The sequence below is a fragment of the Corvus brachyrhynchos genome, unplaced genomic scaffold (genome assembly GCF_000691975.1).
Source record: "Corvus brachyrhynchos isolate BGI_N302 unplaced genomic scaffold, ASM69197v1 scaffold43, whole genome shotgun sequence".
NCBI lineage: Eukaryota > Metazoa > Chordata > Aves > Passeriformes > Corvidae > Corvus > Corvus brachyrhynchos.
Genome location: NW_008237353.1, coordinates 668,978 through 686,537, shown reverse-complemented (window position 1 = coordinate 686,537; position 17,560 = coordinate 668,978). Strand labels below are relative to the sequence as shown.

The 17,560-nt window shown below is 41.9% G+C and overlaps 1 protein-coding gene across 1 annotated transcript in view; it reads right to left on the bottom strand.

Moving 5' to 3' along the window:
* The window catches only part of HIVEP1 (human immunodeficiency virus type I enhancer binding protein 1), a 71,412-nt gene that overhangs the window by 26,011 nt on the left and 27,841 nt on the right, over positions 1-17,560 (bottom strand). Inside the window, 1 exon segment of the mRNA XM_008630925.2 lies at positions 77-5,952. Within this exon segment, the coding sequence (XP_008629147.2) occupies positions 77-5,952 (5,876 nt within the window).

Below are 17,560 nucleotides of genomic sequence, written 5' to 3'. Positions count from 1 at the left end.
TAAAATATGAAGCAGCATAATTTCCAAAGCAAATCCTCTGTAAATGATCAGCATACATCAAACATAGCATAAGTACCTTGGTCAAGCTGTTCTTCCACTTGCTTGAATAGACCAATACATCAGATCTGGGGTGTGTAGTTCTTGCCAGAGTGTACAGTGGTTTTTCAACTTTTTGTTTGGAATTGAGGAGGGAGAGAGCTACCTTTGTTGACAAGCCGAGTGGATTTGGGTTATTGGGACTAATGGTCCATGTAGAATAGGCAGAGATTTTTTGATCATTTTGCAGCAGATGCAACGGTTTTCTCTTCATGAGGTAACACCAGGTGAAATTCGTTGTGGTCTTGAGGCTTGGAAACGACAATCTCTGCATTTCTCCTGCATTCATCACAGCCAGTGTTGCTACAGGCTTTGCTTGGCCCGGGCTGCTGATGTGGTTGCTCTCATTACTGTTACTTGGGGACCTTCTCTCTTGGCTGCTGCTTACAGCCTTGAGAAGAGAACTCTGGCTATTGACTGGAGACAATTCAGAAGGTTTCCTAACTACAAACACCGGTGATGTGGAAGACTTAAGGTCTTCAGATTCTGGTGACTTCTTTAGGGTTTCTGAAACCCCAGTGTCAGATGATTGATGGTCAGGAAGATCTGAAGTACTGGCCTTGCTGCTTTTTTCATTCTGTGTTACATCATCAGGATCCAAGAGGTGATTTTCAAGAGGCTCTGTGGTGCAAACCTGTCTTACCAGAACTGGTTTCTTTTGCTTACTAGTAGGGTCATTAGATCTAATGTTCAGTGAATGCGATGGTCTAGCATCTGTCATACAAGCAGCTCCACTCTCATCTTTAACACGTTTTTGCTGTTTTTCCATGGCAATATCTAAACTGTTTGCTGGGGAAAGCATTCGTTTACTTGAAGCTGTAACTTCTGGTTGAGGGAAGAGTCCGCTAACTGGCACTTTCTGAATGATATTTGAAGAACTTGACAAAGGTGAGTTTCTGGTTCCACTTTCTGGTGGTGAATTTTCAAATTCAAATGAATTTGGCAAAGTCCTCTGATGATTTTTGTGAGATTTTGGCAGCTGAGTTTTGCCTTCAAGAGTTGGCACTGTCCCAACATTTGTTTTGCAGATGGACTGATTTCCCTGATCCTGGGTCACTAAAATGTGAGGCAGGGGTGTAACAGTTGCGAAGCCATAGGATGGCATACTGCTCTGAATACGGACGGGAACCACAAAAGGAGGAATCTGATGTATCTGACTGCTGCAGTTATTAGGAACAATTTGCTTTAGAGGAGGCACAGAGTATGGATTAGATGTGTCCAAGAGCTTTGTCTGCACTTCAAAGGAGGATGCATTCTGGTCCACTACAACTTGACTTGGACCAGTCTGAGTTGATAAAGTATTTTTCAGCAATTTAGAAGAGTAAGGTTGACCTATATGTAATGTTTTAACTTGAAGTTGATACTTTGGAGCAAAACAGTCCTTTTTTTCATCAGGATGACAAGAAAGCGAGTTTGCTTGCTTGCTTGCTTTGCTTGCTTGCTCCCCTTGGGCTGATGTTTTAGTAGATGGCTGGGAAGGCTGATGAGTCAAGGATGGCTGGCCTTGATTATTCAACATGTGATCTAAAGGCTGTTGAGCTGAAGACAGGCTAACAGGATTACAATTCTGAATTGCTGAATGAGGCCTGGAGTTAGCCTGTGAATGCTGAGTATTTGAAGGAAACTCCACCGAGGATTTGCCAGAGGTCTGCAGCCTGTGCAATGGCACTGTGGGCACATCTGTGGCATGAGCTGCCTGCAATGAAGAAGTCGATTTCACTTGAGGCTGTTGATTTTCTGGAGCAATATTTAAAGATATTTGTCTTATAAAAGGCCCCCTCCTCCTTTCTAGCAGAGGCACGTGTCCAGCAGCTCCATTTGCAGATGATACTTTTGGAGTGGCTACCTCTATGAGTGGGACAGGTTTTGATGGAGACATGCTTCCACAGTCAAAAGACTTACTCCTGTAGTCCACCACCTCCATCGAGGGCTGTGTGCAGCTGATTTGCTCTGAGGCTCCAACAGGCTCTGCTTTGGAAGGGTTCTCAGCCTTCAAAGTTTCATCTTTATCAAGTGAAGTTGAGAAACTGGAGGCATGAGACAAGCTACTCTCCCGACTTAGGCTTCTGGAAAGTGTGGAGTCAATGCTTGATTCAGCAGATGAATGTTCCATTTCAGCCAAGCGAATTCTCTTCTTCTTTGGTGGAAGCTTTTCTGTTGGCAATTTTGACAGCGTTTCACTGCGTTGTGGCCAGTTAAACCTTTCTGTCTTTTCTGGGTCGCTGCATGGGTTTTCTTGGTCTCTGTCTGGTTCTTCTGTGACCAGTATTTCAGGAACCTGGATGTTATGCTGGCGAACAAGTCTTGATGGCTGAGGTGGCACACTTCTCTCATTAGAAACTAATTGGCTTTCCTGAACCTCCCCTCTAGGCGGTTCTGACGACAAGGGTTGGTGATGCTGGGGAGTGCTCAGATGAGAGTGTCTGTCTTCTTGGATTACAACTGTATTCGAAGAGAGGCGCTTTGCAGCCTTGTTGGGCTCTTGAGAAGAAACTGGTGATACTCTTTCGAATGACTCTGATTTCTCAAATGAGCTGTTTCTGCTCAGTGAATTGGTGTGCTGTATTACTGAAATGCCAGTCCCTTGCCTTTTCAACTCCACCTTTTCTTGCACAGCTGAACTTGCCTGCTTTTCAATGAGTGGAGCCATCTTTGGCTCAGTAGTCTGATCTGTGCCACGAGCCACAAGCTGAATTTGGGAATTCTGAAGCAGAAGTTTGCTTGGTTGTTGTGATCCTACCACAGTTGCACTGTGTTTTGACAGACTGGAAGAATTTGCTGGCTTGCTTTGGCCTTCTGTGTTCTTTGATGGTATGCTTGTATCATTTTGCTGTGGGTCATCATCATCACCAACACTTTTCATTTTCCTTCTTTTCCTTATCTGGGGTGTCTGCTCCCAGACACCAGTTGATGTTGTGACTCTGTAGTGTAGAATTTGAGGCTGTGTACTGTTTGGAGCAGTTTTGTGCTCAGGCTCTCGGACTGCTGCTTTAGTTTTAGGTCCATGCAACTCTGAACAATAAAATTTCTTATGATTTTCAAAATTTTCCAGTTTTCTATATCTGTTCCTGCAGGTTTCACATTCAAACATTGTTCCTCGCACCTGAGGGGACTTCTTTGTTTTTTCTAAATTCGATCCCTGTGCCAGGGATTTGCTCCTTTGCAATAAGGATTCATTTGATAAATTACACCCCAGATAACTTTCTTCTACAGATCTCACTGGTCCAAAACCTTGGCTTTCACCAGTAGAAGAATCTTCTATTGCTGCCTGTCTAACCAGGGTCCGAGGATGTCCGCTTTGGTTCAGTGGAGTAGCAGGTCCTGACACAAAAACGTCATCGTATAAAGAGCCAATTTTATCATCAAATGACTGGCTTCCTCGAAGGGGATGAGAGGGAGGTATTACATTAGGAGGTACTGCTGAGTAACTGGTGGTAGGCATGGAATTACTTCGTGTTATAGGTAAACAGTCGAGGGATGGTACAGAAAGAAGAAAAACTTGCTTTGATTTCTCAGTGGGTGTGAAAGGAGACTTTGGTATATCAGAGCTTGAGCTAGTTCTTCTTCCCATAGGCTTTAAATCAAACTGGAAAGAATCCTTAAATATGTAGGATTTTGGTGAATCTATGCTTCCTCTTCTTGAAAGAGATGTTCTTCTTGGTTTCACACTATCTAACTGTTTGTCATCCACAACAGCTTCATTATCAGAAATTAACTTTGAGATACGCTCCTCAAGAGTTTTTGTTGCCAAGGGAGGTCGCATTTGGCCAGAGAGAATAAGATTTTTTTCAGCACAAACAGTTTGTACCACCGATGCTACCACGCCACTTGCTCGTGGTACACAGGGAAGATTTTTATTTGGATCTTTCTCAGACGTCAACAATCCTCTTACAAAAGGAGCTGGAGGGCTCATTGTTTGATCGGCGCTTTCAGAACGAGAGAAATAACCGGAATCAGTACTACCCAAACTTCTAGGGCTCAAAAGACATTTTCCTTGCTGATCTTGAGAACCATCAGTTGCCTGTTGTCTCTGGAGCTGAGCATGCACTGGTCCTCCTGTAGAACCTGGCTGTTCCTCTAACAGGCCTGCCTCTACTTTCTGATGCTGCTTTATGTCATTCTCCTTGAATGAGGCTGTATGTGTTAAATTTGACTGAAGAGTTGTGACTTTAGAATCTCCTTTTCTCTGTGCAGCAGCAAGCTCAGGTGCTGGCTCTGTCACTTTTGGGCTATCGGCCCTCAATGGAGAAACATTTACAGGATGAACTACTACTTTTGGTAAAGCTGCCCTTACTTGAGGTTCTGCATCATGTAACGAAGAGTCACCTTGTATACAGTCTGGGCTGCTTAATGGAATAGGGCTTCCTTTCTGCAATGTTTCTGCACTTGAAATGACTTTCACTAATTGTGCAGGTTCCAGCTCTTGATCATCTTGTCTTTCATCTGCAGTGCCTTCATCTTCACTTTCACCACTTTCTTCCACATCTGAATGAATGCTAAGTGCTTTATCTGAGTCATGAGATAAGAAGAGGCCACCTGAATCTGGTTGTGGGACAAGTCCAAGTTTGACAGTATGTGCATGAGATTTTTTGTGCTTGTAGAGATTGCTTTTGGTTTTAAATGAAAACCCACACGTCACACAAGGATACGGTCGCTCTCCAGTATGGGATCGGATGTGCTTTTGGAGAACACTGGGCTTGGCACAGGCCCGATTGCAATACTCACAGACGTACTTCCCTAGCTTTTTAGGCTTCTGGTCTTTCAAGAGGCTACATATTTGTTCTACACCATGGTTTACAACTGATGCTATCTGGGCTGAATTATACATGGGACCTATAGACAAGTGTGTTGAACTCGATGTGTTAATTGACAATGGTGAAGATGAACTAGCTACTAAGGGGTTTTGAGAAAAAACCTGAGTTACAGTGGAAGATGAGGTGTGAACGACAGACGAAGTTACTGCTATGCTGTAGATCTTCTGGAGCTTGGGGTTTTCTTGACTCTGCTGTTGCACCAGAGACCTAGTTAAACTTGGACACATAACAACCTGGTGATTTTGCTGACTGGTTTTAGTAATAAGGTCTTGTGAATGAGAAACTGATTGGCCTTGTGCTTGTCCAGTTTTGGCCGTTGTTGCTACATGCACATTATTCAGTGTACATGGGTAATAGTGAGGTCCAGCTGCAAACTCCTGCTGTGACAAAGCAGACTGATTTTGGACACTTATTGTATTGGACGTGAGACTAGAAGAGGTGCTTACAGTTTTATTTGGTCTCAGTTTCTCTATTTGCATCCCATAAGGGGGGCACTCTTGTGCTAAGGTGTTCAGTTCAGGCTCCATAGCTTTTAGTAAGACATCGAATGCAGTACGAGTACATGGGGATGATGTACTGCAATCAACAAAATTAATACATTCATTACTGTCAGTCTTTGTATTACTTGATGAGGAGTTTGAGGGAGGCTTCCTCTCTGCTGAGTTCAGTTGGTTTGCATCAGTATCCCCCGCTGCCTGTTTACACAAATCTAAGGATTGATGTGTCAATGAAAGCTTTGTCTGCATTGATGTCTCAGATTTGGTTGTTTCAACACTTATCTCACCACTAAGTGCTCCCCCATTTTGTTTGGTACATTGATTTCCATTTTGCACAGGCAGGTGACCCTGTGCTGTGGCATGTTCAGAGGCATCCGGAAGAGCTTTCAGCGGTGAAGGGTCTACATTTTGCTTAACCTTGGCTTCAGCAGGGCTCCTCAAAGGCGATTTTGGTATTTTTTTAAGATGGTTTTCAGACACAATCTTTTTTCTTTTCACACCCTTAATTGTATCTTGGGTTCCTCTAGTACCAGCATCTGTGATTTCTGTTAAAACACAAAGAGAATAAAAAAGAATATTCAAACTGGATAATGCAGTATATTTTTTATTTATACCATTTTACCATCTCTAAGTTTCAACAGTAAGCCCTGGGGCAACAGGACTGTCCGTCTCTCCAGCCTCCAACATTTTCTTTTAACAGTAAATGTATCTTAGAGAAGATCGATCTTGTTTTCATCTAAAATGAGCAATGCTTTCTAACTGATGCTTGAAGACATTATAAAAGTAATTCACTATAGGAAAAGCTTCAAAGGAAATGTAAGAAAAGGAAGGCTACTGAAGGAATATTTTAGCAACTCCTTTTCAGATAAGTAAAAGAAGCCTCCCTCTTGCACTAGTTTAAGAATTCAAATCATTACAGGAGGCAAATGAAGAAGCAAGACACATATGTCATGTTTGTCACTTTTTCCATCTATATGTTCCTGTAGTCAAGGAATGAACACAACTTCCTCATGGTTATATTTGTACGTAGATTTATCATGGAAATGGCACAACCACCCACACCATCTGTCAAATACTGTATTTCAGAGCTCCAATTACTGAATTTCAATAGCATTTCAGATGAGCAACTACTGTGGATGAATAAAATCAGTCACACTTAAATGACTTTATATTTGTGCATCATGAAACAAAATAAACTAAATTTGAATTATTTCATTACTAGCTACACTTGTTGCTGATTTTAAGCAGATATGCATGCAGAGTTTCAGGGGGGCAGGGAACAGCAAACGAATTGGAGCATTATTCAGCAGAATAATTTTGTAGCAAGCACTTATATTTGTAGACAGTCCAATTCCATCTATAACAAAAAACACATATAGACCGAATTTCAGTGTTGATACACAGAAGCTTTTTTTTCAGTGGATACCCAAGTTACACACCTTTGTCTACCTCAAATGTATGATAATCTACCAGTTAATTTTTTTTTTTTTTTTTACTTCTATCCTAACATAGACACAGTCATAGCCACTGCCTCAGCTAGCATCACTGGTAGCACAGAGGAAGCGAAATATTAAATGGAGGTAAATTGATTTTTTTAAGCATTAACAATTCCTTCATCAGGCTGTTAGTGAAACCCCTACTCGTCTGACTGCCATTATTAAAAGCAAAGGAGGAATCTGATGTGAGTGGAGGGCTGATTGCTCTTGGAAGGTTCAGACACACATATTTTGGGAAGCCACACTGAGTAACCCCATGCAGTTTTTCCAGCACGGGTAACTCAGGAAGAGAGGTTTATGTGCACTTCTAGGTAAAGAACAGCCTCAAGACCATGTATAAAGGGATGAAACTCTCACAGTAAACTTCACAAGGAGGCAAGTGGAGAAAGCTCAGACTTCCCAGTACCCATCAACCCTATGGCCCCTTGGAGTGGCACAGGGACTATCCTCTTGCAGAAACACCACCTGGATTCCATTCTGTGGTGGGAGGAAAGCCAGTGCATCATGTGCATCTGACAAGACATACTGTAGCTGACGAATCCAGAGTGAAATTCCGGCTCCATGTAGAGGAAATCCAGGCAATGACTAAAGCTTGACTAGCAGAAGAGAATGCAAAGTGACCAGTAGGGGAAAAAAAGCAAAGACATTACGTTTTCTCCATGCCACAGCACAACCCAGCTGGGATGTGTGCTAATGCCAGATACTTGGAATTCCAAAATCTAATTTCTGCCTCAACGCCAACTTAATTATACATATATATTCAGTTAGGGTGAATGGATATTCAGATTACCCTGCAAACAAAGATTAAAGACTACACATCACACAATGTGCTGGTTTTGGCTGGGGTAGAGTTAACTTTCTTTACAGTGGCTAGAATGGGAATTATGGAGTCTCGGCTGCTGGCTGGGGTGAAACCACAGCACACATAATTCATTGCAAATGTGGAAGAACCTGACCCATTCCTCTCCCAGCCGTACTAGAGAAACCTTACCTATGAAGAGTAAGAGTCTGTTTTGTCACATTCAGCAGTCCCAAAAAAGAGATGCTTGAATCCCTTGCCAGAACTACCGGCTCCAAATCCTAGTTCTGGTAACGTTGTGCTCCTCTTGGACATCCAGAAAGAAATTTCTGTGGTAATTGTTCACTTAACCTTTAAATGAACTTTGGATTTATTGCTGTATCATCAAAACCTATTCCTATTAGGCTGGATTTAACATATTCAAAGCTGAGCAGTCTTCCATCACAATGTTTTGTACTTTCCATTGCTTCACAGTTTAATAGTGACTTACACTAATAGGTTACCATTGATAATACTAACGGTGAATTCTTTACAATTCATAGTCTACTGCAACTGCTTTTTCTTCAATAACAACAATAACCCGTTTTACACAAATCAAAGAGAAAATAGCAAGGTAATTATACACAAGCGTGCTTTTAGCCATGGCTTGGTGATCTCTCTGAAACATGGCCACGTTAATTGAGCATAAGTGATTTGGTTCCTTTTATGCACACACTGTAGCTTTCATGCTGTCACAATCACGGCTCCACACTGATCATACTGCCAGTGTTTGTAGCAGGGTGCTAGGGGAAGAGCTGGGCACATTACAGAGCTAGGAAAGTAAGAGTGCCATGAATTGCAAACATCCAAGCAAATGCACACACAAAAGACTAAGGTGTTTCATACTGCAGCAACTGAACAATCAAATGATGTGGTGCTTCCTCTTATCTCGGAATATTCAAAGCTACTGTTTCTGGGTTTCAACCATGCAGTGCCAAAGAACAAGGATACTCAACCTACACCATGTACTGGTGAACTGGAAACCAACACAGCTGACAGATATAATGTGGCCTACGAAAGCCTTAAAGGAAGTAAAAATGCATCTCTATCAACCAAGCAGTTAAAAAGATTAATTCACTATGATTAACAAGATCAGAATTTTCCATGATCTCTTTACTGCTTTACTTTTTAAAATGCTGTTCAACACATGCCAAAGCATAAAAATTGTTTGGGAAGTTAAAAAGAAAAGAAAAAAGAACAAACAAAGGCAAGTTATACATTGCATACATATAGAAATAGTACTTTTTTCCAGTCTTCACGATCACTAATTGTGCTGCTTCTAGACCAATAAAATTCCACTCTACAGAAATAATGAGAACTAATTTCTTATTTGTCTTTCTGGTGCTACATGTTTTGTGATCCCAGAGATGGAGTCACAGAATTGCTTTAGTGTACCTGTCTATAAAATCTTGTAAAATGCACTTTCTTGACAATGGCTTTACATGGCTTAAAAATTGTTTAAGTCCTTTGTTCTACCCTACTCCTGGATAATTTAGAAATCCTTATTATTATTCTTAATGGAAATATTCACCTAATGTTTGCTAACAACCAAATTTCTGGCATATCCGGAGGAAAAATGGAACTACCGACAACTTTGCTTCACTTTGTCACTCTTTTTGTACAAGCCTTTGCTTTGTATTCTCAGTTTATGTTGAAGATATTCCACTGCACATTTCTTAATCTACAGCTACATGATTGCACGAAGGTCAACTGCATCAATATTTCTAGAGGCATCAACAAAAACGGCAGAAAGCCTCAGTCCCCAAATGCTAAACACTCCTCTGCCTTGCAACTTTCAGGAGTGTGATGATTTGCCAGGGCTGTCAGTGTACCCACATCCACAAACTGACACTGAACAAAAAGAACACAAAAACATCCTCATGTGGAGAAAAAATATGAAGTTGATCTGCTTTTCTTTCTCTCCCTGCCACTCCATGTGCTCTGCTCACTCCCTCTGCAATCATCCAGCCATTCTCATCATTCAGTGGTAATTCCCCTTTTCCTCTGGTGGTGAAGTGGTACTGTTGAGAACTGCTGTCACCTCAATCAGATGTCTAAAAAGAATCTTTCTCATAAGCTGTATTACATCAAATAGGATTAAGTTACCCAGGCTAGGAGAAGAGGGGACAATGCCACTGTGCTCAGTACCTCGCTTTTCACATCCCAGGGACACCAGAGCATCTCTTTCGTGCTTTGTCTAGTTGGCTTTGTTCTGCCTGCTCTCAAGATTCTCCACTTAGTTCTTTTGCTTTGGTATGAATTCTGGACTCAAAACATGACAAGAAAAAGCTCATGTTTCTAAACAGGACTTTGTTCACTGACAAATTCTCTGATGCACTTTGATCTATGCATAGGAGATAGAACAAAAGAACACAGGTGTGATGGTGTAGATAGCAAGCTGCAGAGTAACTCACGCAGCAAATAAGAGAAGTTATAAGTGATCTGATTTTTTCTTCCAAAGCACTTACTGGTGAACCAGACAGTGTCTTGACAAAATTATCTCAATGGTTTTGTTTAAGTAACTTCCAGAACTGCCTGTCTCAAAGCCTACATGTTATTATAACACCCACTCTCTTTCTCTCCCTTCTAATAGAGCTACAGGCTTGCACTTGAAGAAAAGAGAGTAAGAGGGAACCGAGGAAGGGCTCCACTCCCTTCTCCCTCAGTGCCACCCTGTGAACATGGTGCAAGCAACCACTATCTATCCCTGCAGTCCAGTGAGCAGCATAATTTTAATCTCATGCACTCACTTTATGTTATAGAATCTAAAAAATCACTGTTGGCTCCCATACAAAGACCGAACTTTCAAACCCAAGTGCCTGATCTTTAGCTCTTAATCTGAACTTCGGCTCCCAGGGCACTGCAAGTAAGACCAAGTCTCTTCTGAAAGTCTTCAACTACTAATTGATGTCTTAAATGAACGGCTAAGAGGTTACTCTGACACCTGACAACGCTAGTGATCCGAAGATGGAAGGGGTCTCAAAAGAGAGACGCTCTTACTAAGGATCTTATTCTGATTTAAGCTAAGCTTTATATACCGTTTAATTTTGATTTCACCAAAACTATCAAAAGCAACCATGAATCACCTCACTGGGTCTCTTTCCATGAATAAATAAAGAAAATAATTATGAAATAATGGAATAAGTCTTGCTGGCAAACGTAAGGCCACCAGAACTCACACTAAAATGCCGCAAGGAATAAATAAATGTTCATTTTTTAATAAATTACTTTTTAGCTTCATACTGCTTCCTACATGTTAGTACAGCCATAAATATTTTTCCTAGAATTACATTTTTTCCCAAACAACAAAAGCTTGATTACATAACCAACCCACACAACTATGAAAACGTTCACAGCCAAGAAGTCAACGCAAAGGTTTGAACAATATTAACACAAGTGCCATGCTTGATTTTAAGTTCAAATAGAATAGGATTTTAAAGCAAATCACCAACAATTTTAACAGTCTTATTTCAGCTGCCTAATTTCAGACTTTTTGAAGTGGCCAGAGGGTGGTCACTCCCTGTTTCAGAGGTCAGGAGGCAAGCCACAAAACTTGGGGCACTCCAAGTCAGCAGTAGTATTTGAAAACACCTGTCAGCAAGATTAATGCATGTTTACATACTTTTATTACTAAGAACACCAGTCTAGACATATCTAGAGCAGACCCTTAAAAACACTAGATCTGTATGCAAAGCACATTTTGACATGGATCAGTTAAAAAGTAGGGAGGAGCTTTGACAATCAAAGGCTAAAGCATTATGACAGGGATTGGATCAAGCATTCATCTGTGTCAACATTCATCCTTTTGTTCGTACCAGCAAACAGTAGATGATTCCACAGGGCATGAGTAAGGTGAGTATGGCTTCAGATTTCAGATTGCCTGTAAGCACATGATTATTTTTCTTGGTGTTTTTAACAGATGGTAGTAAGCTCTGAGTTGATACGTGCCTCTCATCCTCTCACCATTCTCCACTGTGAAGAATCTCACTCTGTTGCAGCGCTAGGTTTGGTTTAGCAAGCTGCAGCTTTCCCAGAGGGCACAGCTGGGCTGTTTAGGGCAGGGCAGACACTCTGCCCTCCCATAGTCCTTTTGGACTTCCCTGAGCTCCAACTCTGGCTAGCTGTCAGCTCAGCAACACAGTGACGGCAAAGGAGGAGAGAAAGGTCTCTCCATTGCGAACCTTTATTGTTTCATGCTGCGCCGCAAGTTCCCAGAGGCAGTGAGACCTCGCGATCCGGGCGCAGGGGGTTTTGTCAGATCGCAGGGGTGGTACATGGGCGGAGGTGGGGTACAGGAACCAATAGGGAGAACCGGAGGGAATGGCCAGGGCTAGGGGCAGGGGAAAGCAGGGGAAAGCAGGGGGGAACAGTATGGGATAAGAGAAGCATTGGGTAAAGAGATGACCACACCTCCACATTTCATATTAAATTGAAAAGGGAAGGGCATAACTTTTATGGAACAGAAAAAAAATGGTAAAACAATGCAAAATAGTTCAATTTAAAATGATGAGGCGGCTGTTTGGTGTTGACTTTGGAGATCGGTGCCGGCTGAGTTCTCACACAGCAGCTGCTCTTGTAGCTTATTCGCGTTCTGTATTCTGCTGGGGCTGCTGGGATGGCATCCTTTTGGTTGCTACTCACTCGCTTTCGGTCTAGGTGGCGTGGCGGACGGGGAAGGGGGCTGCTGCTCCGCTGTTCCCACACCGTGCGGCGCGGAGCCGCAGCTCCGCACCGATACCCTCGGGGCGGGCCGGGCCCGCGGCTTCTCCCCGGCTCAGCCACCGCTCTCGCGCCGATACTACTCCATGATAACCCCCTCCAAAACCACCTTTTCTCAAGCCTGAATGAGCCCTGGTCCCTCATCTTCTCCTCAGAGGACAAATGCTCCTGCCCTGATGGTTGTGGTGCCTCAACACTTGAACTCACTCCAGGTTTCTATTGTTCCTCCTGCACTGTGGGAAGTAGGGTGCTGGTGGTATAAGTGTGGAGTATCTAAAAGTGTTCTAAGGATTGCTGAGTAGAGGCACACAATTCCTTCCCCTGATATGGTCATGCTTTCATCCACACAGCCCAGGATGCTGTGGTCTCCCTTGCAGCCAGGCATGCTGCTAGTGGGTGCCCAGCTTGCTTCCCACCACACCCCCAGGGCCTTTCCATGGAGCTGCTCCCTGGCCTGTCAGGCCCCAGCCTGGGGCTCCTCCTGCCTGGGTGCAGGGCTTTGCATTTGTACCTGCAGAACTACTCTTCTGGTTGTCCACCTAGCCAGACCTTACCAACCTCACCGGGATACAGCAACACAGTGGGAAACAGTGTCCCCTTGTTCCCAAGTCTATAATAGAAGCCATTTTATCATAGTTATCACAGCTTGCATTGATTTCCATTGTTATGAGACTGGAATAGATAAAGCAGAATGTCTGCAAAGTACTTTTGCTCACATTCATACCCAAGACACTGTTTACATGCTTCCACAGGTCTTCATCTTATTAATTCATCACTATCAGAATACACACCAATGACGCATTCTCTCACTACACCAGGAACAGCATCCCCAGGAATCCTGCTTTTCTGTCGTTCTTTTCGCTTAATTCCTTTTCCCATTTGCGACTTCCACCATGAAACAAATCCCACCACCAAATTCTGTTCACATTTCATCTTACTAATGGCAAAACTAACAGGCACCTCAATAAAACCAATGCAATATAAAAACATTCTGTTCATATGGAATTTTGGGGCTTTCAGCTAAAGACATTCCAAGAAATACCCATATTGCTGGCTACCAAAAGTAAGGAATAGCTAAGAACTGGCAAATATTATTTAATAACGTTTAGTACAAATGGTAAAGTTTAAACTACACAATCTACTGTTTCCACTGATTCTACATTAACAGGAGTGAATTGTGTGGAGGTATGTTACCTATAAAGGTAACACTGAGGAAAGGAAGAAGTATTTCTTGGCTTTGAATAATGTTTCCCTGAAATAGTAGGCCTGCCTGTACTTAAAACTAGTGTTGCAAAGTGGGGAGAATAATGTCCTGGACTGACCGAAGCTACAGTGAAGAGATACAGATATGATCCAGTAATTAATTCAAACCATAAAAGGTTCCTCCCTAAGAAACAGGAACACACATAACCTTGTAAGTGAAATACAGCAACTGACAGGTTTAAAGGTTGCAGCCACAAAAGTGTCCTCTGGGCTAGTCCTCACACATGGTGAAATACCAGGGCACCCTTGCGAGGGCAGAACGGATTAGCTTTATAAATTGTGCAATAACATTTTAGCGTAAGGAGAGGGAGACACCTTTGCCCCCAGGCACAGGGCTTGGACTTACCAGGAAGCTCTCCCATGATACAGTTTCATCTCAGACAGGAGAGCCTGCCAACCCTTGTTTGGCTTGGGACAGGTACAGAGTAAATGATAAGCTGCAGTCTGGGGCTGTCTTGTGGGTGGCACGTTTCCAAGTCATGGCAACTCACATCAAGACAACCTTGACTTCTGATGTAAGGACATAACTGCCCTATGCCAACAAAAGAAATACCTTCTTTAGAACAGTCTGATCTTATTTTGTGCATCTAGCAACTTGACTTGAGAGAAGAAAGTAACAACCAGCAGATTTTTAGCCATAAAATCAGCATGCTTGATGAGGAAAACCATGAAGATCAAACAGTAATAAACATCTGACGACTGAGGTAACACGAGAGCCTCAACTGAGAAATTCCAAGGTCCATATGCAAACAGGAATCTAATGCAACACTTCAGCACATCTGAAAATCTCTGACCAAAGTAAAATAGGATTTTTTCCCCCCAAAAAAGAATTAATTTCCTGCCTAGCATGAAACACATTAAATGAAATACAACATTTGATACTGATCAAGATTTCCCACCATTATGGTGTAAGAAACCAGCAGAGGCTAAACCACTGTGAAGTTTCACAGGACTTGACATTGAAAGACAGAGGAAAGGCAATGCAAAACCAGCAGACAATGACCACACAGGCCATGGTTAATGCCTAACTACACACATGAAATGGCAATGTATGAAAATTCAGCAAGGGCATATACTACAGCATTTTAAACATCCTGGAAAAAAAATTAAAAATATTTACCATATTAAATAGCCCTATGGCATTTATGTACTGGCTCTGCATTACAGCCCCTTAACAGCTCTATATTCCTACCTACACAGAACCCTTCATATAATCTGAGAAAAGTAATCACATCTTAAGCACTGTTAAGATAAAGCACATTGACTGTGAGTAAGTGGAGAGACAATGTTATGATAACTCACATCACCAGCAATCCCAGCCTGAGAAGTTCTTCCTTGCTGGGCACTCCGAAGACAAGCAAAAAAGACAGGATGCCTCCAAAAGGCAAATTAATGAGCTCCCAGTCAAAGCCAAAGCAGAAACCAGTTCCACCTAATTATCCATGTAAAAATAAAAGCTGCTTAAATATAAATAATTAAAGAAAGTACATTGCCAGAAATTAACTAAAATAGCTCAGGGAAATTTTCCTTGAGTGTCAGGCAATGTTGTCAACTGTTTCACAACTGAAGTACCTGTTTGTAATTTACGGATGTCCAGTTGTTACTGGAAAGTTAGGATTTTGCTAGGAAATCATTAGAACAGCTTCCACCTCTAACACCACTGATGAAGAAAGGCCATGAAAAAAGAATGATAGACAGGCTCATGAAACAGCAGCCAGTTTAAGGGTTTTCAGCAGAGAGCAACTGCTGCATGGTCAGATGAGACACTGAATACAAAATACCCAAACATGAGTCTGGGGAAAAAAACAGAAATGAAAGGAACAAGATGTTAACTAAACCATCCTTGCACATAATGATGTTCAAACAGAACAAGCTCCTTAGTCACATTCTCTGCATTTCTTTAACATAATCTTCCGTTTGAAAAGCAGGGATCAAATGGAGCAATTTCCATACTGCCTGTAGCAACTCACTAGGAATGAAGAGTAGGAAAGAGCTCACACCTAACAACCTCACTATTTAAAGACAGAGAAAGGAATAGGAGGCTTGGCAAAGAGAGTAGGAAAAGTTCCACACAGCGGGTCTTTCTTTTGGGACTAAATGGTGCTGAGAACACAACAAAAGTAGAGTAAGTTCATTTGATGGAAATCTAGACATGAGGAATGTCCTAATTGAGGAATATCCAGACTGTAGGTCTGTCATGCTGGAGGTAGGAACGACAATCTCCCCCAGGATAGGTTTGCTTCAGCATCAGTGGGAGGTCCCCAGTGCTGAGACCTCCGAGCTACTCAGAGCTCTGTCCTCCCCCCAGCCTCACCTGCTCTTTTCCACAGATGTGCACAGTCTCTCTTTTTGCCCTCTCACACATCCATACATTCAAGGAGATTCCTAGGAAAGGCTCCATCCAGGTCAGTGCATAAGCATATAGTTACCAGAGAGTGGTACACTATATCCAACTCATCATTCATCATCCATCTTTACATTATATTTTCCCTTCTGAAGCAGACCAAAGGAAACTAACAACTCCCTGAGCTAAAGGAGTATCAGGAAAGTATGAAAAAAATCACCCATTACTCATATGCAAGGCAGACTACAAGGAAGCTAACAAGTAAAAAACCTTGCGTTTCCACAACTGGCTTACTCCCAGCTCACATCAGCTAAAATTAGCACCCTATTGAATTTACTACGCGCGCGTGCGTAGGTATGCTCTCAAATTAGCCAGTTTGTTAGCTCAGCATCCTCCCACCACAAAAATGAGCTTGTTCTGGCCTCAGATTTTATAAAGTTGCAAGAAATCCTTCTATTCATTAAAGCAGGACCAAGCTCAAAATGTTACTGTGTCTGAAAACACAGCCACTGATTTAACAATGTACTGTACAGTGGATTTGGAATAGATACTTTCCATTTACTATGAGAAACATGCTTTTCCAATGATTGTTTTATAATGTTAATTTGTAAAATGTCCCTTTGAAAATTACACTTGCAGGTTGGAATCTCTTTTGCTGAACTCTCACTACAAAAATTTGCCATACTTGTCAGGAAAAGTCAAAATACTATTACTTTAATATCCCATTAATGTTTTAACCAAGTTCTCATAATAGCTCCAAAGGATGAAATGTTCAATTTAAAACTGTAAATCTGTTTGTCTGCCTGTCAAAACAACACCAGCTCTTGCTATGTCTAGCATCAGCAGCGGATTTACCGAGCAGATTTCAGCTGCTAGTAGTCTAAACTAAATGTACTAACCAAAGAAAATTAAAATAGAAATAACAGACACAGACATTGACTGACAATGCAGGAGGTTTACAGGAGCCAGAAAACTTCCCTGAGTTAAGCCCATATTCTAACGTTGTCTCTCAGAGCATAGAACACATAAACATCTCCATTTTTATGAGTTTGCCCCCACTGGCAAAGTGGGGACATTAAAATGTACTTAACTGGTGAAGACAAGAGCAATGAAAAATGAGGTTAAATGATATCAGAGACTATTTCTGTTCTCACAGAAGTCAGGAGAGTTTTCTCACTGTCCTTTGTGGGTATAAACCTCTGCATTGAATGTGCCTCAAGACAGAAAGGACCTTTCAAGTTGTCACTGTTGTTATTAGCAGCACACAATGTTCCTTCAGTGTGAAAACATCAGAGATTTTAAGAATAGATGTGACTTTATGAAAACGTGAGATCTTGTATGACATGAGCTATAGACACAAATAGTTCCTGCATTAGGCCAGTTGTGGCTGTCTGAGCTGATGTAAATATTTTAGGAAGATACTTCAGTCTTGAATTAAAGCTTTATAGATCGACACACAGAGAACAATTTAAATAAACTACCTCTCAGACAGA